Source organism: Hyla sarda, chromosome 6, assembly GCF_029499605.1.
Source record: "Hyla sarda isolate aHylSar1 chromosome 6, aHylSar1.hap1, whole genome shotgun sequence".
Taxonomy (NCBI): Eukaryota; Metazoa; Chordata; class Amphibia; order Anura; family Hylidae; genus Hyla; species Hyla sarda.
The window spans coordinates 304,558,549-304,581,099 of NC_079194.1; the positions used below are offsets into that span (position 1 = coordinate 304,558,549).

The 22,551-nt window shown below is 44.0% G+C and overlaps 1 protein-coding gene across 1 annotated transcript; it reads left to right on the top strand.

The window, feature by feature from the left end:
* The first annotated feature begins 233 nt into the window (after positions 1–233).
* On the top strand, positions 234–21,761 carry RNF141 (ring finger protein 141). The gene is made up of 6 exons (XM_056527999.1): positions 234–382; positions 9,950–10,127; positions 12,504–12,612; positions 13,353–13,537; positions 16,424–16,531; positions 20,648–21,761. The coding sequence occupies exons 2-6, from the start codon at positions 9,991–9,993 to the stop codon at positions 20,802–20,804; spliced, it is 696 nt and encodes a 231-aa protein (XP_056383974.1). The 5' UTR covers positions 234–382; positions 9,950–9,990; the 3' UTR covers positions 20,805–21,761.
* Positions 21,762–22,551: the final 790 nt, after the last annotated feature.

Below are 22,551 nucleotides of genomic sequence, written 5' to 3' on the forward strand. Positions count from 1 at the left end.
CCATAACATCTCCATACACCAGTGTCCCCCATAATATGATGTTCAAAACAGGATTTGGCCTCCACATTTGTAGTGTACATAGGGATGAGTCGCCTCCACGATACCTAATCAGGAACAGGAAGTCAAACACGTTTCCACGGACACAGGGTCACGTGACCGGAAGGAGTCTTCCCATATCAAAGATGGCTACTAGCCTTTAGAGGACGTAGCGTGATGGCGTCACAGAGACGCATAGCAGTAGGCGGGGCGAATGTCAGTTTGGTACGAGAACTCGGAGGGGTCATACCAGCCCGCGAACCAGAGAGTTCTGAGGGGATCCGTGTATCCGCCATTACCGAACACTGCTGTCTACACATGGACCCCACTGTGTCTACACACACAGGTATGTACACACTGACACACACACACACAGGTATGTACACACTGACACACACAGGTATGTACACACTGACACACACACACAGGTATGTACACACTGACACACACACACACACACACACACACACAGGTATGTACACACTGACACACACACACACAGGTATGTACACACTGACACACACACACAGGTATGTACACACTGACACACACACACACAGGTATGTACACACTGACACACACACACACACACACACACAGGTATGTACACACTGACACACACACACAGGTATGTACACACTGACACACACACACAGGTATGTACACACTGACACACACACACAGGTATGTACACACTGACACACACACACACACACAGGTATGTACACACTGACACACACACACACACACACAGGTATGTACACACTGACACACACACACAGGTATGTACACACTGACACACACACACAGGTATGTACACACTGACACACACACACAGGTATGTACACACTGACACACACACACACAGGTATGTACACACTGACACACACACACACACACACAGGTATGTACACACTGACACACACACACACAGGTATGTACACACTGACACACACACACACACACACAGGTATGTACACACTGACACACACACACAGGTATGTACACACTGACACACACACACACAGGTATGTACACACTGACACACACACACACACACACACACAGGTATGTACACACTGACACACACACACACACACACAGGTATGTACACACTGACACACACACACACAGGTATGTACACACTGACACACACACACACACACACAGGTATGTACACACTGACACACACACACAGGTATGTACACACTGACACACACACACACAGGTATGTACACACTGACACACACACACACAGGTATGTACACACTGACACACACACACACAGGTATGTACACACTGACACACACACACAGGTATGTACACACTGACACACACACACACAGGTATGTACACACTGACACACACACACACACACACACACAGGTATGTACACACTGACACACACACACAGGTATGTACACACTGACACACACACACAGGTATGTACACACTGACACACACACACAGGTATGTACACACTGACACACACACACACACACAGGTATGTACACACTGACACACACACACACACACACAGGTATGTACACACTGACACACACACACAGGTATGTACACACTGACACACACACACAGGTATGTACACACTGACACACACACACAGGTATGTACACACTGACACACACACACACAGGTATGTACACACTGACACACACACACACACACACAGGTATGTACACACTGACACACACACACACAGGTATGTACACACTGACACACACACACACACACACAGGTATGTACACACTGACACACACACAGGTATGTACACACTGACACACACACACACACAGGTATGTACACACTGACACACACACACACACAGGTATGTACACACTGACACACACACACACACAGGTATGTACACACTGACACACACACACACACAGGTATGTACACACTGACACACACACACACAGGTATGTACACACTGACACACACACACACACAGGTATGTACACACTGACACACACACACAGGTATGTACACACTGACACACACACACACAGGTATGTACACACTGACACACACACACAGGTATGTACACACTGACACACACACACACACACAGGTATGTACACACTGACACAGGTATGTACACACTGACACACACTGACACACACACACACACTGACACACACACACACACAGGTATGTACACACACACACACACACACAGGTATGTACACACTAACACACACACACAGGTATGTACACACTGACACACACACACACACACACACAGGTATGTACACACTGACACAGGTATGTACACACTGACACACACTGACACACACACACACACTGACACACACACACACACAGGTATGTACACACTTACACACACACACACACACACAGGTATGTACACACTAACACACACACACAGGTATGTACACACTGACACACACACACACACACACACACACAGGTATGTACACACTGACACACACACACACAGGTATGTACACACTGACACACACTGACACACACACACACACTGACACACACACACAGGTATGTACACACTGACACACACACACACACACACAGGTATGTACACACTAACACACACACACAGGTATGTACACACTGACACACACACACACACACAGGTATGTACACACTGACACACATGTATGTACACACTGACACACACAGGTATGTACACACTGATACACACACAGGTATGTACACACTGATACACACACAGGTATGTACACACTGACACACACACACTGACACACACAGGTATGTACACACTGACACACACACCACACACCACACACACAGGTATGTACACACTGACAGACACACACACACACACACACACACACACAGGTATATACACACACACACTGACACACAGGTATGTACACACTGACACACAGGTATGTACACACTGACACACACACACACAGGTATGTACACACTGACACACACAGGTATGTACACACACACACACACACACTGACACACACAGGTATGTACACACTGACACACACACACACTGACACACACAGGTATGTACACACTGACACACACATACACACACACACAGGTATGTACACACTGACAGATACACACACACACACACAGGTATGTACACACTGACGCACACACACACACACACGTATGTACACACTGACACACACACACAGGTATGTACACACTGACAGACACACACACACAGGTATGTACACACTGACACACACACAGGTATGTACACACTGACACACACACACACACAGGTATGTGCACACTGACACACACACACACACACACACACAGGTATGTACACACGTACACACTGACACACACACACAGGTATGTGCACACTGACACACACACACACACACACACACACACACAGGTATGTACACACTGACACACACACTGACACACAGGTATGTACACACTGACACACACACACAGGTATGTACACACTGACAGACACACACTCACACACACAGGTATGTACACACTGACTGACAGACACACACACAGGTATGTACACACTGACTGACACACACACACACACAGGTATGTACACACTGACAGACACACACACAGGTATGTACGCACACACACAGAGGTATGTGTACACTGACACACACACACACACAGGTATGTACACACTGACACACACACACAGGTATGTACACACTGACACACACACACAGGTATGTACACACTGACACACACACACACACAGGTATGTACACACTGACACACACACAGGTATGTACACACTGACACACACACACACACTGACACACACACACACAGGTATGTACACACTGACACACACACACACACAGGTATGTACACACTAACACACACACACAGGTATGTACACACTGACACACACACACACACACACAGGTATGTACACACTGACACACATGTATGTACACACTGACACACACACACACACAGGTATGTACACACTGATACACACACAGGTATGTACACACTGATACACACACAGGTATGTACACACTGACACACACACACTGACACACACAGGTATGTACACACTGACACACACACCACACACACAGGTATGTACACACTGACAGACACACACACACACACACACAGGTATATACACACACACACTGACACACAGGTATGTACACACTGACACACAGGTATGTACACACTGACACACACACACACACACACAGGTATGTACACACTGACACACACAGGTATGTACACACACACACACACTGACACACACAGGTATGTACACACTGACACACACACACACTGACACACACAGGTATGTACACACTGACACACACATACACACACACACACAGGTATGTACACACTGACAGATACACACACACACACACACACAGGTATGTACACACTGACGCACACACACACACACACGTATGTACACACTGACACACACACACACGTATGTACACACTGACACACACACACAGGTATGTACACACTGACACACACACAGGTATGTACACACTGACACACACACAGGTATGTACACACTGACACACACACACACACACACAGGTATGTGCACACTGACACACACACACACACACACACAGGTATGTACACACTGACACACACACTGACACACACAGGTATGTACACACTGACACACACACACAGGTATGTGCACACTGACACACACACAGGTATGTGCACACTGACACACACACACACACACACAGGTATGTACACACTGACACACACACTGACACACAGGTATGTACACACTGACACACACACACAGGTATGTACACACTGACAGACACACACTCACACACACAGGTATGTACACACTGACTGACAGACACACACACAGGTATGTACACACTGACTGACACACACACACACAGGTATGTACACACTGACAGACACACACACAGGTATGTACGCACACACACAGAGGTATTTGTACACTGACACACACACACACAGGTATGTACACACTGACACACACACACACACACACACAGGTATGTACACACTGACACACACACAGGTATGTACACACTGACACACTGACACACACACACAGGTATGTACACACTGACACACACACAGGTATGTACACACTGACACACACACAGGTATGTACACACTGACACACACACACAGGTATGTACACACTGACACACACACACAGGTATGTACACACTGACACACACACACACACAGGTATGTACACACTGACACACACACAGGTATGTACACACTGACACACACACACACAGGTATGTACACACTGACACACACACAGGTATGTACACACTGACACACACACACAGGTATGTACACACTGACACACACACACAGGTATGTATACACTGACACACACACATGTATGTACACACTGACACACACAGGTATGTACACACTGACACACACACACAGGTATGTACACACTGACACACACACACACACACAGGTATGTACACACTGACACACACACAGGTATGTACACACTGACACACACACACACACTGACACACACACACACACAGGTATGTACACACTGACACACACACAGGTATGTACACACTGACACACACACAGGTATTTACACACAGACACACACACACAGGTATGTACACACAGGTATGTACACACAGACACACACACACAGGTATGTACACACAGAAACACACACAGGTATGTACACAGACACACACACACAGGTATGTACACACACACAGAGGTATGTGTACACTGACACACACACACACACACACAGGTATGTGTACACTGACACACACACACACACACACACACACAGGTATGTACACACTGACACACTCACACACACACAGGTATGTACACACACACACACACAGGTATGTACACACACACACAGAGGTATGTGTACACTGACACACACACACACAGGTATGTACACACTGACAGACACACACACACACACACAGGTATGTACACACTGACAGATACACACACACAGGTATGTACACACTGACACACACACACACACACACAGGTATGTACACACTGACACACACACACACACAGGTATGTACACACTGACACACACACACACACACAGGTATGTACACACTGACACACACACACACACAGGTATGTACACACTGACACACACACAGGTATGTGCACACTGACACACACACACTGACACACACAGGTATGTACACACTGACACACACACACACACTGACACACAGGTATGTACACACTGACACACACACAGGTATTTACACACAGACACACACACACAGGTATGTACACACAGGTATGTACACACAGACACACACACACACAGGTATGTACACACAGAAACACACACAGGTATGTACACACAGACACACACACACACAGGTATGTACACACACACAGGTATGTACACACACACAGAGGTATGTGTACACTGACACACACACACACAGGTATGTGTACACTGACACACACACACACACACACACAGGTATGTACACACTGACAAACACTGACACACACAGGTATGTACACACTGACACACACACACACAGGTATGTACACACTGACAGACACACACTCACACACACAGGTATGTACACACTGATAGACACACACACAGGTATGTACACACTGACAGACACACACACACACACAGGTATGTACACACTGACACACACACACAGGTATGTACACACTGACACACACACAGGTATGTACACACTGACACACACACACACACAGGTATGTACACACTGACACACACACACACACACACACACACAGGTATGTACACACTGACACACACACACACACACACAGGTATGTACACACTGACACACACACACACACACAGGTATGTACACACTGACACACACACACACACACAGGTATGTACACACTGACACACACACACAGGTATGTACACACTGACACACACACACAGGTATGTACACACTGACACACACACACAGGTATGTACACACTGACACACACACACAGGTATGTACACACTGACACACACACACAGGTATGTACACACTGACACACACACACAGGTATGTACACACTGACACACACACACAGGTATGTACACACTGACACACACACACAGGTATGTACACACTGACACACACACACAGGTATGTACACACTGACACACACACACAGGTATGTACACACTGACACACACACACAGGTATGTACACACTGACACACACACACAGGTATGTACACACTGACACACACACACACAGGTATGTACACACTGACACACACACACACAGGTATGTTCACACTGACACACACACACACAGGTATGTACACACTGACACACACACACACAGGTATGTACACACTGACACACACACACACAGGTATGTACACACTGACACACACACACAGGTATGTACACACTGACACACACACACAGGTATGTACACACTGACACACACACACAGGTATGTACACACTGACACACACACACACAGGTATGTACACACTGACACACACACACACAGGTATGTACACACTGACACACACACACACAGGTATGTACACACTGACACACACACACACAGGTATGTACACACTGACACACACACACACAGGTATGTACACACTGACACACACACACACAGGTATGTACACACTGACACACACACACACAGGTATGTACACACTGACACACACACACACAGGTATGTACACACTGACACACACACACACAGGTATGTACACACTGACACACACACACAGGTATGTACACACTGACACACACACACAGGTATGTACACACTGACACACACACACACACAGGTATGTACACACTGACACACACACACACACAGGTATGTACACACTGACACACACACACACACACACAGGTATGTACACACTGACACACACACACACACACACAGGTATGTACACACTGACACACACACACACAGGTATGTACACACTGACACACACACACACACACACAGGTATGTACACACTGACACACACACACACACACACAGGTATGTACACACTGACACACACACACACACACACAGGTATGTACACACTGACACACACACACACACACACAGGTATGTACACACTGACACACACACACACACACACAGGTATGTACACACTGACACACACACACACACACACAGGTATGTACACACTGACACACACACACACACACACAGGTATGTACACACTGACACACACACACACACACAGGTATGTACACACTGACACACACACACACACACAGGTATGTACACACTGACACACACACACACACACACAGGTATGTACACACTGACACACACACACACACAGGTATGTACACACTGACACACACACAGGTATGTACACACTGACACACACACAGGTATGTACACACTGACACACACACAGGTATGTACACACTGACACACACACAGGTATGTACACACTGACACACACACACACAGGTATGTACACACTGACACACACACACACAGGTATGTACACACTGACACACACACACACACAGGTATGTACACACTGACACACACACACACACAGGTATGTACACACTGACACACACACACACACACAGGTATGTACACACTGACACACACACACACACACAGGTATGTACACACTGACACACACACACACACACAGGTATGTACACACTGACACACACACACACACACAGGTATGTACACACTGACACACACACACACACAGGTATGTACACACTGACACACACACACAGGTATGTACACACTGACACACACACACACAGGTATGTACACACTGACACACACACACACAGGTATGTACACACTGACACACACACACACAGGTATGTACACACTGACACACACACACACAGGTATGTACACACTGACACACACACACACACACACACAGGTATGTACACACTGACACACACACACACACACACACAGGTATGTACACACTGACACACACACACAGGTATGTACACACTGACACACACACACAGGTATGTACACACTGACACACACACACAGGTATGTACACACTGACACACACACACAGGTATGTACACACTGACACACACACACAGGTATGTACACACTGACACACACACACACAGGTATGTACACACTGACACACACACACAGGTATGTACACACTGACACACACACACACACACAGGTATGTACACACTGACACACACACACACACACACACACAGGTATGTACACACTGACACACACACACACACACACACACTGGTATGTACACACTGACACACACACACACACACAGGTATGTACACACTGACACACACACACACACACACACACACACACAGGTATGTACACACTGACACACACACACACACACACACACACACACAGGTATGTACACACTGACACACACACACACACACACACACACAGGTATGTACACACTGACACACACACACACACAGGTATGTACACACTGACACACACACACACACACACAGGTATGTACACACTGACACACACACACACACAGGTATGTACACACTGACACACACACACACACACACACAGGTATGTACACACACACACACACACACACACACACAGGTATGTACACACTGACACACACACACACACACACACACACACACAGGTATGTACACACTGACACACACACACAGGTATGTACACACACACACGGGAGGTCGGGCTGTGTATTATACATCACACACGGGAGCGCAGAGTATTACAGGAGAGGAGGGTAGTCACATGGTGTAATGACAGCGCCCCCCGCAGAGTATTACAGGAGAGGAGGGTAGTCACATGGTGTAATGACAGCGCCCCCCGCAGAGTATTACAGGAGATGAATGCTGATTGGCTTCTCCCCCCCCCCCCAGGATTGCTGAAGACCTAGATTCTGTGGAGCTCGTAGTCAGCCATGGGTCAGCAGCTGACCGGTCAGGCCATGATGAACAAACTGCCTGAGAAGGTCGTCAAACACGCCAACCTGGTGCGCGAGAGCGGCGTCCTGACTTACGAGGAGTTCCTGGGGCGCGTGGCGGAGCTCAATGATGTGTAAGAATATACAGTACTCCTCACCACACTGCTTTCCTGAACCCTGAACGGACACCCCCATAACATGGTCTCCATAATGTGACCGCTCTTACAGTATAGACTCCATAGTGTGACCTCTTACAGTATAGACTCCATAGTGTGACCTCTCTTACAGTATAGACACCATAATGTGACCGCTCTTACAGTATAGACTCCATAGTGTGACCTCTCTTACAGTATAGACTCCATAGTGTGACCTCTCTTACAGTATAGACTCCATAGTGTGACCTCTCTTACAGTATAGACTCCATAGTGTGACCTCTCTTACAGTATAGACACCATAATGTGACCGCTCTTACAGTATAGACTCCATAGTGTGACCTCTCTTACAGTATAGACTCCATAGTGTGACCTCTCTTACGGTATAGACTCCATAGTGTGACCTCTCTTACGGTATAGACTCCATAGTGTGACCTCTCTTACGGTATAGACTCCATAGTGTGACCTCTCTTACAGTAAAGACTCCATAGTGTGACCTCTCTTACAGTATAGACTCCATAGTGTGACCGCTCTTACAGTATAGACTCCATAGTGTGACCGCTCTTACAGTATAGACTCCATAGTGTGACCTCTATTACAGTATAGACTCCATAGTGTGATCTCTCTTACAGTATAGACTCCATAGTGTGATCTCTCTTACAGTATAGACTCCATAGTGTGACCGCTCTTACAGTATAGACTCCATAGTGGGACCTCTCTTACAGTATAGACTCCATAGTGTGACCGCTCTTACAGTATAGACTCCATAGTGTGACCTCTCTTACAGTATAGACTCCATAGTGTGACCTCTCTTACAGTATAGACTCCATAGTGTGACCTCTCTTACAGTATAGACTCCATAGTGTGACCGCTCTTACAGTATAGACTCCATAGTGTGACCTCTCTTACAGTATAGACTCCATAGTGTGACCTCTCTTACAGTATAGACTCCATAGTGTGACCTCTCTTACAGTATAGACTCCATAGTGTGACCTCTCTTACAGTATAGACTCCATAGTGCGACCGCTCTTACAGTAGACTCCATAGTGTGACCTCTCTTACAGTATAGACTCCATAGTGGGACCTCTCTTACAGTATAGACTCCATAGTGGGACCTCTCTTACAGTATAGACTCCATAGTGTGACCTCTCTTACAGTATAGACTCCATAGTGTGACCGCTCTTACAGTATAGACTCCATAGTGTGACCGCTCTTACAGTATAGACTCCATAGTGTGACCTCTTACAGTATAGACTCCATAGTGTGACCTCACTTACAGTATAGACTCCATAGTGTGACCCCTCTTACAGTATAGACTCCATAGTGTGATCTCTCTTACAGTATAGACTCCATAGTGTGATCTCTCTTACAGTATAGACTCCATAGTGTGACCTCTCTTACAGTATAGACTCCATAGTGTGACCTCTCTTACAGTATAGACTCCATAGTGTGACCTCTCTTACAGTATAGACTCCATAGTGTGACCTCTCTTACAGTATAGACTCCATAGTGTGACCTCTCTTACAGTATAGACTCAATAGTGTGACCTCTCTTACAGTATAGACTCCATAGTGTGACCTCTCTTACAGTATAGACTCCATAGTGTGACCTCTCTTACAGTATAGACTCAATAGTGTGACCTCTCTTACAGTATAGACTCCATAGTGTGACCTCTCTTACAGTATAGACTCAATAGTGTGACCTCTCTTACAGTATAGACTCAATAGTGTGACCTCTCTTACAGTATAGACTTCATAGTGTGACCGCTCTTACAGTATAGACTCCATAGTGTGACCTCTCTTACAGTATAGACTCCATAGTGTGACCTCTCTTACAGTATAGACTCCATAGTGTGACCTCTCTTACAGTATAGACTCCATAGTGTGACCTCTCTTACAGTATAGACTCCATAGTGTGACCTCTCTTACAGTATAGACTCAATAGTGTGACCTCTCTTACAGTATAGACTCCATAGTGTGACATCTCTTACAGTATAGACTTCATAGTGTGACCGCTCTTACAGTATAGACTCCATAGTGTGACCTCTCTTACAGTATAGACTCCATAGTGTGACCTCTCTTACAGTATAGACTCCATAGTGTGACCTCTCTTACAGTATAGACTCCATAGTGTGACCTCTCTTACAGTATAGACTCAATAGTGTGACCTCTCTTACAGTATAGACTCCATAGTGTGACCTCTCTTACAGTATAGACTCCATATTGTGACTGCTCTTACTGTAGAGATTCCATAGTGTGACCTCTCTTACAGTATAGACTCCATAGTGTGACCTCTCTTACAGTATAGACTCCATAGTGTGACTGCTCTTACTGTAGAGATTCCGTTCTCTCCCTTCAGTACGGCGCGGTTGGCGGCAGGGCAGGAGAAGCACCTCCTCTTTGAGGTACAGCCGGGCTCGGACTCCTCAGCGCTTTGGAAAGTCGTTGTCCGTGTTTTGTGCACCAAGGTGAGTCCGTCCTCATCTATTCCTCTGATTCTGCTCTAATGTGATGCATTGTGGGAGATATAGACATTTTGTATGTTAAAAAAGTTTTTTTTAAAGCGGAACTCCAGAGAAAATGAAAACATTCAAATCAACTGGCGCTACAAAGTTATACAGATTTGTAAATTTCTTCCAGCACAGATTTGTAAAACTTTAATTATTCCAGCACTTATTAGCTGCTGTATGTCCTGAAGGAAGTCATGTAGTCTTTCCAGTCTGACCAGTGTTCTCTGCTGCCTCCTCGGTTCATGTCGGGAACTGTCGCTAGCAGCAGCAAATCCTCTTAGCACAGTGTTTTCTAAACACACTACGGCTTTCCGGGTTTGCTGGGAGTTGTAGTTTTGCAACAGCTGGAGGCTCTCTCTTTGGAAAACACTGCCTTAGCAAGCAAACCTCTTCTTCCCGGTACAGTTCCTGACATGGACAGAGGTGGCAGAAAAGAACACAGTGTCTGACTTTAAAGACTACATGACTTCCTCCAGGACATACAGCAGCTGATAAGTACTGGAAGGATTTAAGATTTCCCTAATATTATGTGTATATTGTTTGTCTATTATGGCATCAGTTTAGCTACTGTGAAACTACAAGTTCCTTATGTGCTGTTCCTTGCATGCTGAGACTTGTAGTTCCCTGCCTGCTGATATAGATATAGATTATTTATTTATATATATATATATATATATTTATTTCTCTGTAAATTCTAGATTAATAAGACGAGCGGCATCGTGGAGGTGTCCCGGGTCATGAACCTCTACCAGTTCCTCCAGCTCTACAAGGACATCACCAGTCACGCCAGTGGGGTGTACGCCCAGAGCAGCAGTGCCGCCCCCGAGGAGGACAAGAGCCTGGGGACCCTCTCCTCCTGCCAGGCCAGCATCCTGATGGGGAGGTAGGTGACCGCCTGGATGTGCACACTCACCGCTTCCTGCACTAAAGGCCACTTCTCCTGCTCTTACGTGTTTACATTGGATCGGTGCTCAACAAGATGACGGAAAAGACTACATGACCTCAGATCTGGCAGAGTATACCGCAATATGGAGGAAATGACATCAACCGATACTACACTTGTTTATCCCATGTCTTCTGAAATGTGCAAATCTGAGAGTACAGGATGTAACGAGAACAGATCCTTCTACATAGGGACAGTATTATAGTAGTTATATTCTTGTATATAGGAGCAGTATTATAGTAGTTATATTCTTGTATATAGGGAGCAGTATTATAGTAGTTATATTCTTCTACTTAGGGACAGTATTATAGTAGTTATATTCTTCTACATAGGGACAGTATTATAGTAGTTATATTCTTCTACTTAGGGACAGTATTATAGTAGTTATATTCTTCTACATAGGGACAGTATTATAGTAGTTATATTCTTGTATATAGGGAGCAGTATTATAGTAGTTATATTCTTGTATATAGGAGCAGTATTATAGTAGTTATATTCTTGTATATAGGAGCAGTATTATAGTAGTTATATTCTTCTACATAGGGACAGTATTATAGTAGTTATATTCTTGTATATAGGAGGCAGTATTATAGTAGTTATATTCTTGTATATAGGAGCAGTATTATAGTAATTATATTCTTGTATATAGGAGCAGTATTATAGTAGTTATATTCTTCTACATAGGGACAGTATTATAGTAGTTATATTCTTGTATATAGGAGCAGTATTATAGTAGTTATATTCTTGTATATAGGAGCAGTATTATAGTAGTTATATTCTTCTACATAGGGACAGTATTATAGTAGTTATATTCTTGTATATAGGAGGCAGTATTATAGTAGTTATATTCTTGTATATAGGAGCAGTATTATAGTAGTTATATTCTTGTATATAGGAGCAGTATTATAGTAGTTATATTCTTGTATATAGGAGCAGTATTATAGTAGTTATATTCTTCTACATAGGGACAGTATTATAGTAGTTATATTCTTGTATATAGGAGCAGTATTATAGTAGTTATATTCTTGTATATAGGGGCAGTATTATAGTAGTTATATTCTTGTATATAGGAGCAGTATTATACTAGTTATATTCTTGTATATAGGAGCAGTATTATACTAGTTATATTCTTGTATATAGGAGGCAGTATTATAGTAGTTATATTCTTGTATATAGGAGCAGTATTATAGTAGTTATATTCTTGTATATAGGGGGCAGTATTATAGTAGTTATATTCTTGTATATAGGAGCAGTATTATAGTAGTTATATTCTTGTGTATACAGGAGCAGTATTATAGTAGTTATATTCTTGTATATAGGGGCAGTATTATAGTAGTTATATTCTTGTGTATAGGACAGTATTATAGTAGTTATATTATTGTATATAGGGGGCAGTACTATAGTAGTTATATTCTTGTATATAGGGGGCAGTATTATAGTAGTTATATTCTTGTGTATAGGGGGCAGTATTATAGTAGTTATATTCTTGTATATAGGGGGCAGTATTATAGTAGTTATATTCTTGTATATAGGAGCAGTATTATAGTAGTTATATTCTTGTGTATAGGACAGTATTATAGTAGTTATATTCTTGTATATAGGGAGCAGTATTATAGTAGTTATATTCTTGTATATAGGAGGCAGTATTATAGTAGTTATATTCTTGTATATAGGAGCAGTATTATAGTAGTTATATTCTTGTATATAGGAGGCAGTATTATAGTAGTTATATTCTTGTATATTGGAGGCAGTATTATAGTAGTTATATTCTTGTATATAGGAGGCAGTATTATAGTAGTTATATTCTTGTATATTGGAGCAGTATTATAGTAGTTATATTCTTGTATATAGGAGCAGTATTATAGTAGTTATATTCTTGTATATAGGAGCAGTATTATAGCAGTTATATTCTTGTATATTGGTACAGTATTATAGCAGTTATATTCTTGTATTATAGCAGTTATGTTCTTGTATATAGGAGCAGTATTATAGCAGTTATATTCTTGTATATAGGAGCAGTATTATAGTAGTTATATTCTTGTATATAGGAGCAGTATTATAGTAGTTATATTCTTGTATATAGGGGCAGTATTATAGTAGTTATATTCTTGTATATAGGAGCAGTATTATAGTAGTTATATTCTTGTATATTGGAGCAGTATTATAGCAGTTATATTCTTGTATATAGGGGCAGTATTATGGTAGTTACATTCTTGTATATAGGAGCAGTATTATAGTAGTTATATTCTTGTATATAGGAGCGGTATTATAGTAGTTATATTCTTGTATATAGGAGCAGTATTATAGTAGTTATATTCTTGTATATAGGAGCAGTATTATAGCAGTTATATTCTTGTATATAGGGGCAGTATTATAGTAGTTATATTCTTGTATATAGGAGCAGTATTATAGTAGTTATATTCTTGTATATAGGAGCAGTATTATAGTAGTTATATTCTTGTATATAGGCGCAGTATTATAGTAGTTATATTCTTGTATATAGGAGCAGTATTATAGTAGTTATATTCTTGTATATAGGAGCAGTATTATAGTAGTTATATTCTTGTATATAGGAGCAGTATTATAGTAGTTATATTCTTGTATATAGAAGCAGTATTATAGTAGTTATATTCTTGTATATAGGATCAGTATTATAGTAGTTATATTCTTGTATATAGGCGCAGTATTATAGTAGTTATATTCTTGTATATAGGAGCAGTATTATAGTAGTTATATTCTTGTATATAGGAGCAGTATTATAGTAGTTATATTCTTGTATATAGGGGCAGTATTATAGTAGTTATATTCTTCTCTCCTATTCTCCAGGGTGAGGCAGCTGACGGACGAGGAGGAGTGCTGTATCTGTATGGACGGTCGCGCTGATCTCATCCTGCCTTGCGCTCACAGCTTCTGCCAGAAATGTATTGACAAATGGTAAGCAGTCGGCGCTGGTCACATGATAGCAGTCGTACGTTTCTTATCTCTTCAGTGGATAGTAAATATTGGCTGCAGTCAAGGACTTTCTAGATCAGTGGTCTCAAACTGTGGCCCTCCAGATGTTGCAAAACTTCAACTCCCAGCATGCCCGGACAGCCAACGGCTGTCCGGGCATGCTGGGAGTTGAAGTTTTGCAACATCTGGAGGGCCACAGTTTGAGACCACTATACACCCACATCTGTATTCAAAATTCTGTGTCAGCCGGCCTTGTAAGGGTCCAATGCCCATCACCTTACTACCAGTCCTTATGGCAGTACACATTCCCTTACAATCAAAACCACAATGGACAACCGGCGGTAGTGCACCATCAGGCGGCTCCCTTGTGTCAGGCTCCGTAATCTCAAGCTGCATAGACCAATCCACAGATGAGAAAAATTACACTTCTACAGGGATTGTATTAGAATGTCCACTTATTCCAAAGTTAGATTCACTTAAAGGGGTACTCCGGCGCTAAGACATTTTATCCCCTATCCATAGGCTTGCATTGAGGGGGTGGATTATGACATTACACGGGGGCGGGCCGTCACGTCACAATGCTCCGGCCCCCGTGATCACCAGTAATCAGACCCGGAGCGAACATGCTCCGGGGACTGATTATAACGGGGTGCTGCATGCAAGATCAAGGGGGTCACCCTGCGATCAGGCATCTTTTCCCCTAATGAGATAATAAGATGTCTAGGGGCGGAGTACCCCCTTTAATACAAAAGTGCAATAGTAAAAGGACATGAACATTATATTCACCCGGTGCAGTAAAAAGCAGATAGTGAGCTCGACGGCGTCTTCAGAACAATTTCATCCCTTTCTGGGACAGTCCGTTCCTGCCCGCTGAGAGCCGCCTTCCTGGGGGCCGGATGGAAGCGCTCGCTGGCGTGTGAGCAACAGTCGGGACGTTTCGGGAGTTGCCTCCCTTCCTCAACCTAACTTCCGTGCACCCATCACCCACATATAAACAGGTGAACTCTCGCGAGATCTTCCTGTCTGGAACATTAAAATTGTATATAAACAAACTAAAATGAATATCGGTGTTATACAGTACAAAGAGGTGACCGAGATAATACTGACCTTCAGGAATACATAAAAATTACAGCTCTCATTAATGGCGTTCGGTGTTAAAGGGGTACTCCGGTGGTAATTTTTTTTTTCAACTAGTGCCAGAAAGTTAAACAGATTTGTAAATTACTTCTATTAAAAAAATCTTAATCCTTCCAGTACTTATTAGCGGCTGAATACTACAGAGGAAATTATTTTCTTTTTGGAACACAGAGCTCTCTGCTGACATCACGAGCACAGTGCTCTGCTGACATCTCTGTCCATTTTAGGAACTGTCCAGAGCAGCGTATGTTTGCATTGGGATTTTCTGGATAGTTCTTAAAATGGACAGAGGTGTCAGCAGAGAGCACTGTGCTCGTGATGTCAGCAGAGAGCTCTGTGTTCCAAAAAGAAAAGAAATTGCTCTGTAGTATACAGCCGCTAATAGGTACTGGAAGGATTAAGATTTTTTTAATAGAAGTAATTTACAAATCTGTTTAACTTTCTGGCACCAGTTGATTAATAAAATTGTGAAACGAGCCTAGCGAGACATTTCATAGAAAAAAAGACATCAGATCTGTGAATTAAGGCGGCGTGTGCTGGAAGAAATAGAAGGTGATGGTAAAGAACAGGTTAAAAAGAGGCTGGATCAGAAAGAAGTTTATTGGATTCAGCGACTAGGAACGTTAAAGGGGAACTTTTTTTTATTTTTATTTTTATTTTATTTTTTTATGAAATGGTGCCAGAACATTTTTTGTAAATGACTTCTATAAAAAAAAAAAAAAAATACTATATCCTTCCAGTACTTATTAGCAGCTGTATGCTACAGAGGAAATTCTTTTGCTTTTTTGAACTTCTTTTTTGTCTTGTCCACAGTGCTCTCTGCTGACACCTCTGTCCGTCTCAGGAACTGCCCAGAGTAGTATAGGTTTGCTATGGGGATTTTCTCCTTCCCTGGACAGTTCCTGACATGGACAGAGGTGTCAGCAGAGAGCACTGTGGACAAGACAAAAAAGAAATTCAAAAAGCAAAAAATTCCTCTGTAGCATACAGCTGCTAAAAAGTACTGGAAGGGTAAATATTTTTTAATAGAAGTAATTTACAAATCTGTTTAACTTTCTGGCACCAGTTGATTTAAAAAAAGAAAAGAAAAGGTTTTTCACCGGAGTATCTCTTTAAGAAAAGTAGTGGATAAATACTGGAGTGTGTGGAAAGCAGACGGAAAATATGGAAGTTTATTTAAACAGAGACCTAGATTTACATATCGTAAAAATAAATCTATAGCAAAGTATTTAGTTTGTGCTGATATTTCTGAGAAAAAAGAATCTAAACAGACCTAGAATATAAGGCACCTTCCCCTGTAGGTCGTGTCAGAAGTATAAGAGGGGGGGCTGTCACACATCCGAAGAATGGGAATAAAGTTCCTATAAAGGGTTACTATACGTGTGAACCCAAACAAGTTATTTACATGTTAAAATGTCCCTGTGGGACGGCGTATATTGGGCGAACGTCCCGTCCTGTAAAAGTCAGGTTGAGTGAACATAGAAGCTCTATCAGGACCTATAAAAAGAAATTGGAGGAAGGAGGTGACGAGCAGAGAGACAAACATGGGGAAACGAGCCTAGCGAGACATTTCATAGAAAGAAGACGTCAGATCTGTGAATTAAAGGGGTACTCCGGCGCTAAGACATCTTATCCCCTATCAAAAGGATAGGGGTTAAGATGCCTGATCGTGGGGACCCTCCGCTGGGGACCCCCGTGATCTTGCACGCAGCGCCCCGTTATAATCAGTCCACGGAGCATGTTTGCTCCGGGTCTGATTACTGGTGATCAGCTGTCACACCCCCTCCCATAGGCTTGTATTGAGGGGGCGGAGCGAGACGTCACACTGGGGCGGTAAAGGTGATGGTAAAGAACAGGTTAAAAGGAGGCAAGAGAGAAGTTTATTGGATTTGGTGACTAGTAACGTTAACACCGGACGGCATTAATGAGAGCTGTAATTTTTATGTATTCCTGAAGGTCAGTATTATCTCGGTCACCTCTCTGTACTGTATAACACCGATATTCATTTTAGTTTGTTTTTACACAATTTTAATGTTCCAGACAGGAAGATCTCGCGAGAGTTCACCTGTTTATATGTTGGTGATGGGTGCACGGAAGTTAGGTTGAGAAAGGGAGGCAACTCCCGAAACGCCCCGACTGTTGCTCGCACGCCAGCGAGCGCTTCCACCCGACCCCCAGGAAGGGGGATCTCAGCGGGCAGGAACGGACTGTCCCAGAAAGGGATGAAATTGTTCTGAAGACGCCGTTGAGCTCACTATCTGCTTTTTACTGCACCGGGTGAATATAATGTTCATGTCCTTTTACTATTGCACTTTTGTATTAAAGGGGTACTCCGCCACTAGACATCTTATCCCCTATCCAAAGGATAGGGGATAAGATGTCAGATCGCGGGGTTCAGCCACTGGGGACCCCCGGGATCTCGGCTGCAGCACCCACCTGTTGCGGCTTCCGGAAACGCTGGAGGCTTCGGCTCCCGACCACGGTGACGTGAGATTGTGACATCACGACTCCGCCCCCGTGTGATGTCACGCAACGCCCCTCAATGCAAGTCTATGGGAGGGGGCGTGACGGCTCTCACGCCCCCTCCCATATACTTGCATTGAGGGGGCGTGGCGTGACGGCACACGGGGGCGGAGTCGTGACGTCACGATTTCCCTTCCTCGTGGTTGTGAGGCTTTAGGATGAGAGCCTCCAGTGCAGCCGGAAGCCACAACAGGTGGGTGCTGCAGCAGAGATCCCGGGGGTCCCCAGCGGCGGGACCCCCATGATTTGACATCTTATCCCCTATGCTTTGGATAGGGGATAAGATGTCTAGGGGCAGAGTACCCCTTTAAGTGAATCTAACTTTGGATAAAGTGGACATTCTAGTACACATGCACTCTCTGCTGTACTGAGCATGTATATGTATGAAGGAGTTGAGAGAGATCATTATGGCGGTATAATATTTTTTTCTATCAACAGGAGCGACCGGAACCGCAATTGCCCCATCTGCCGCTTACAGGTGACGGGTGCGAATGACTCCTGGGTGGTGCCTGATGCCCCCACAAAGGACGATGTGGCCAGTTACATACTGAACTTGGCAGACGAGGTCGGGCAGCCCCATGACAGCTTCTTCTAAGGCGCTACTGATCACATGGTTCTCGCCCCATTATTACATGTTTAACACTGTTCTTTACGCTTGAAGGGCGCCAGCGGATGATTGTAACGTTACAATGAAGAATGTGTCCACCTCTGATCAACATTTACAGGTTACATATAGAATTAAGATTATAGAATTAATATGTTCACATGCAGCCAGTCTGATATGGAATTTACAACACATTTTGCTGTTATCCATTGAATTCAGAGAGTACCAAATATGCGACTAAACATGCAGGTTTTACATTTATTTAAAAAAAAAAGGTGTGGTTACCCCCTCCCCCCCCCCCCCCCCCTTCTCTTCTCCATAATCAGACAGGTAACAAACCAAGCAGCTGCAGCCTTGTACTACCCCTCTTCTCCATAGTCAGCAGTAACAAGCCAAGCAGCTGCAGCCTGGTACTACCTCTCTTCTCCATAGTCGGCATGGTAACAAACCAAGCAGCTGCAGCCTGGTACTACTAGGGCCATTTATTTTAGCCTTTCCCAGCCTAATAATACTTTCCTGCTACTGCCCCAGACATTGAGCGCAATTTTATGATGATCCTGGTTGGACGGTACCCTTCACTTTCCAGTCCCCCTAGTGGCCATGGCTACTAGGGTAATAATGTAGGGATTACTGTTAACAGTTTTTTAAAGGAGTACTCCGGGATAGACCATGATTGAGGCTCAATATATGACACAGCCGCTCAGCCAATTAACAGCCAAGGCTTTCTGCTACTCTTTAGGTCTGTAAAGATCACTGCCTGGCCCCCAATGCGGTGCATCACCAATCAAGCCCTGACTCACTGTGCCAGGTGCAAAACACTCAGTCCAGCACCTAGTGGGGACATTAAGCAGCCATCGAGGGGTGACAGTAAGCAGCCATCGAGGGGAGGACAGTAAGCAGCCATCGAGGGGAGGACAGTAAGAAGCGATCTAGGGAGATAGTAAGCATAAATTTTTTTTTTGGGGGGGGGCAGTAAGCAGGGATCTGGGTGGGACATTAAAAAGCAATCTAGGGGGAGACAGTAAGCAGCCATCGGGGGGGGGGGGGGGGGAAAGTAAGCAGGAATCTAGAGGGGAGGACAATAAGGAGGGATCTGTGGGGGGGGACAGTAAGCTGCAATCTGGCGAGGAAAATAAGCAGACATCTAGGGGAGGACAGTCAGGAGGGATCTAGGGGGTAACAGTAAGCAGCGATCTAGGGGGACAGTAAGTAGTAAGCTGCGGGGGGAACAATAAGCAGCGATCTGGGGGAACAATAAGCAAGGCTCTAGGGGGAACAGTAAGAAGTAAGCTGGGGGAACAGTAAGCAGCAATCTAGGGGGGAACATATAGATGTGTAAAAACTGCACAGGAAAAGTCATGTATGTATATGTTTTATTCTATATGTAAACTGTACAATAGTGATCAGAGGCGACAGGAGTTTTAAAACAGTGTTCACACTTGGCGGCAGTTGTGTAACAAACGGTTTTGACATTTTTATTATATTGCAGCTGTATTTTTGTTTTTTTGCAAAAAAACGAATTTACTGTAATGTAATATTGGCCATGGTTATTACTGCTACGTGTGAACCCTCCCTAACGGAGCGAGACGCTGGCGACCAGCCGTTCTGATTCTGTGATGTTGCGTCCATGGGCGTCAGCACTGACCCTGTGCGATGTACTGTGACCAGGACTTTACACTTTTTTGCTTTTTTTAAGTTATTTTGTGTATTTAGAATTTTTCTAACCTGCACTTAAGAG

Bases quoted from the DNA above. Each gene is read 5' to 3' on its own strand.
- RNF141 (XM_056527999.1), top strand. From the start codon at position 9,991: ATGGGTCAGCAGCTGACCGGTCAGGCCATGATGAACAAACTGCCTGAG. The intron at 12,613-13,352 runs GTGAGTCCGTCC...TGTAAATTCTAG, and splicing joins TCCGTGTTTTGTGCACCAAG to ATTAATAAGACGAGCGGCAT. The intron at 16,532-20,647 runs GTAAGCAGTCGG...TTCTATCAACAG, and splicing joins CAGAAATGTATTGACAAATG to GAGCGACCGGAACCGCAATT.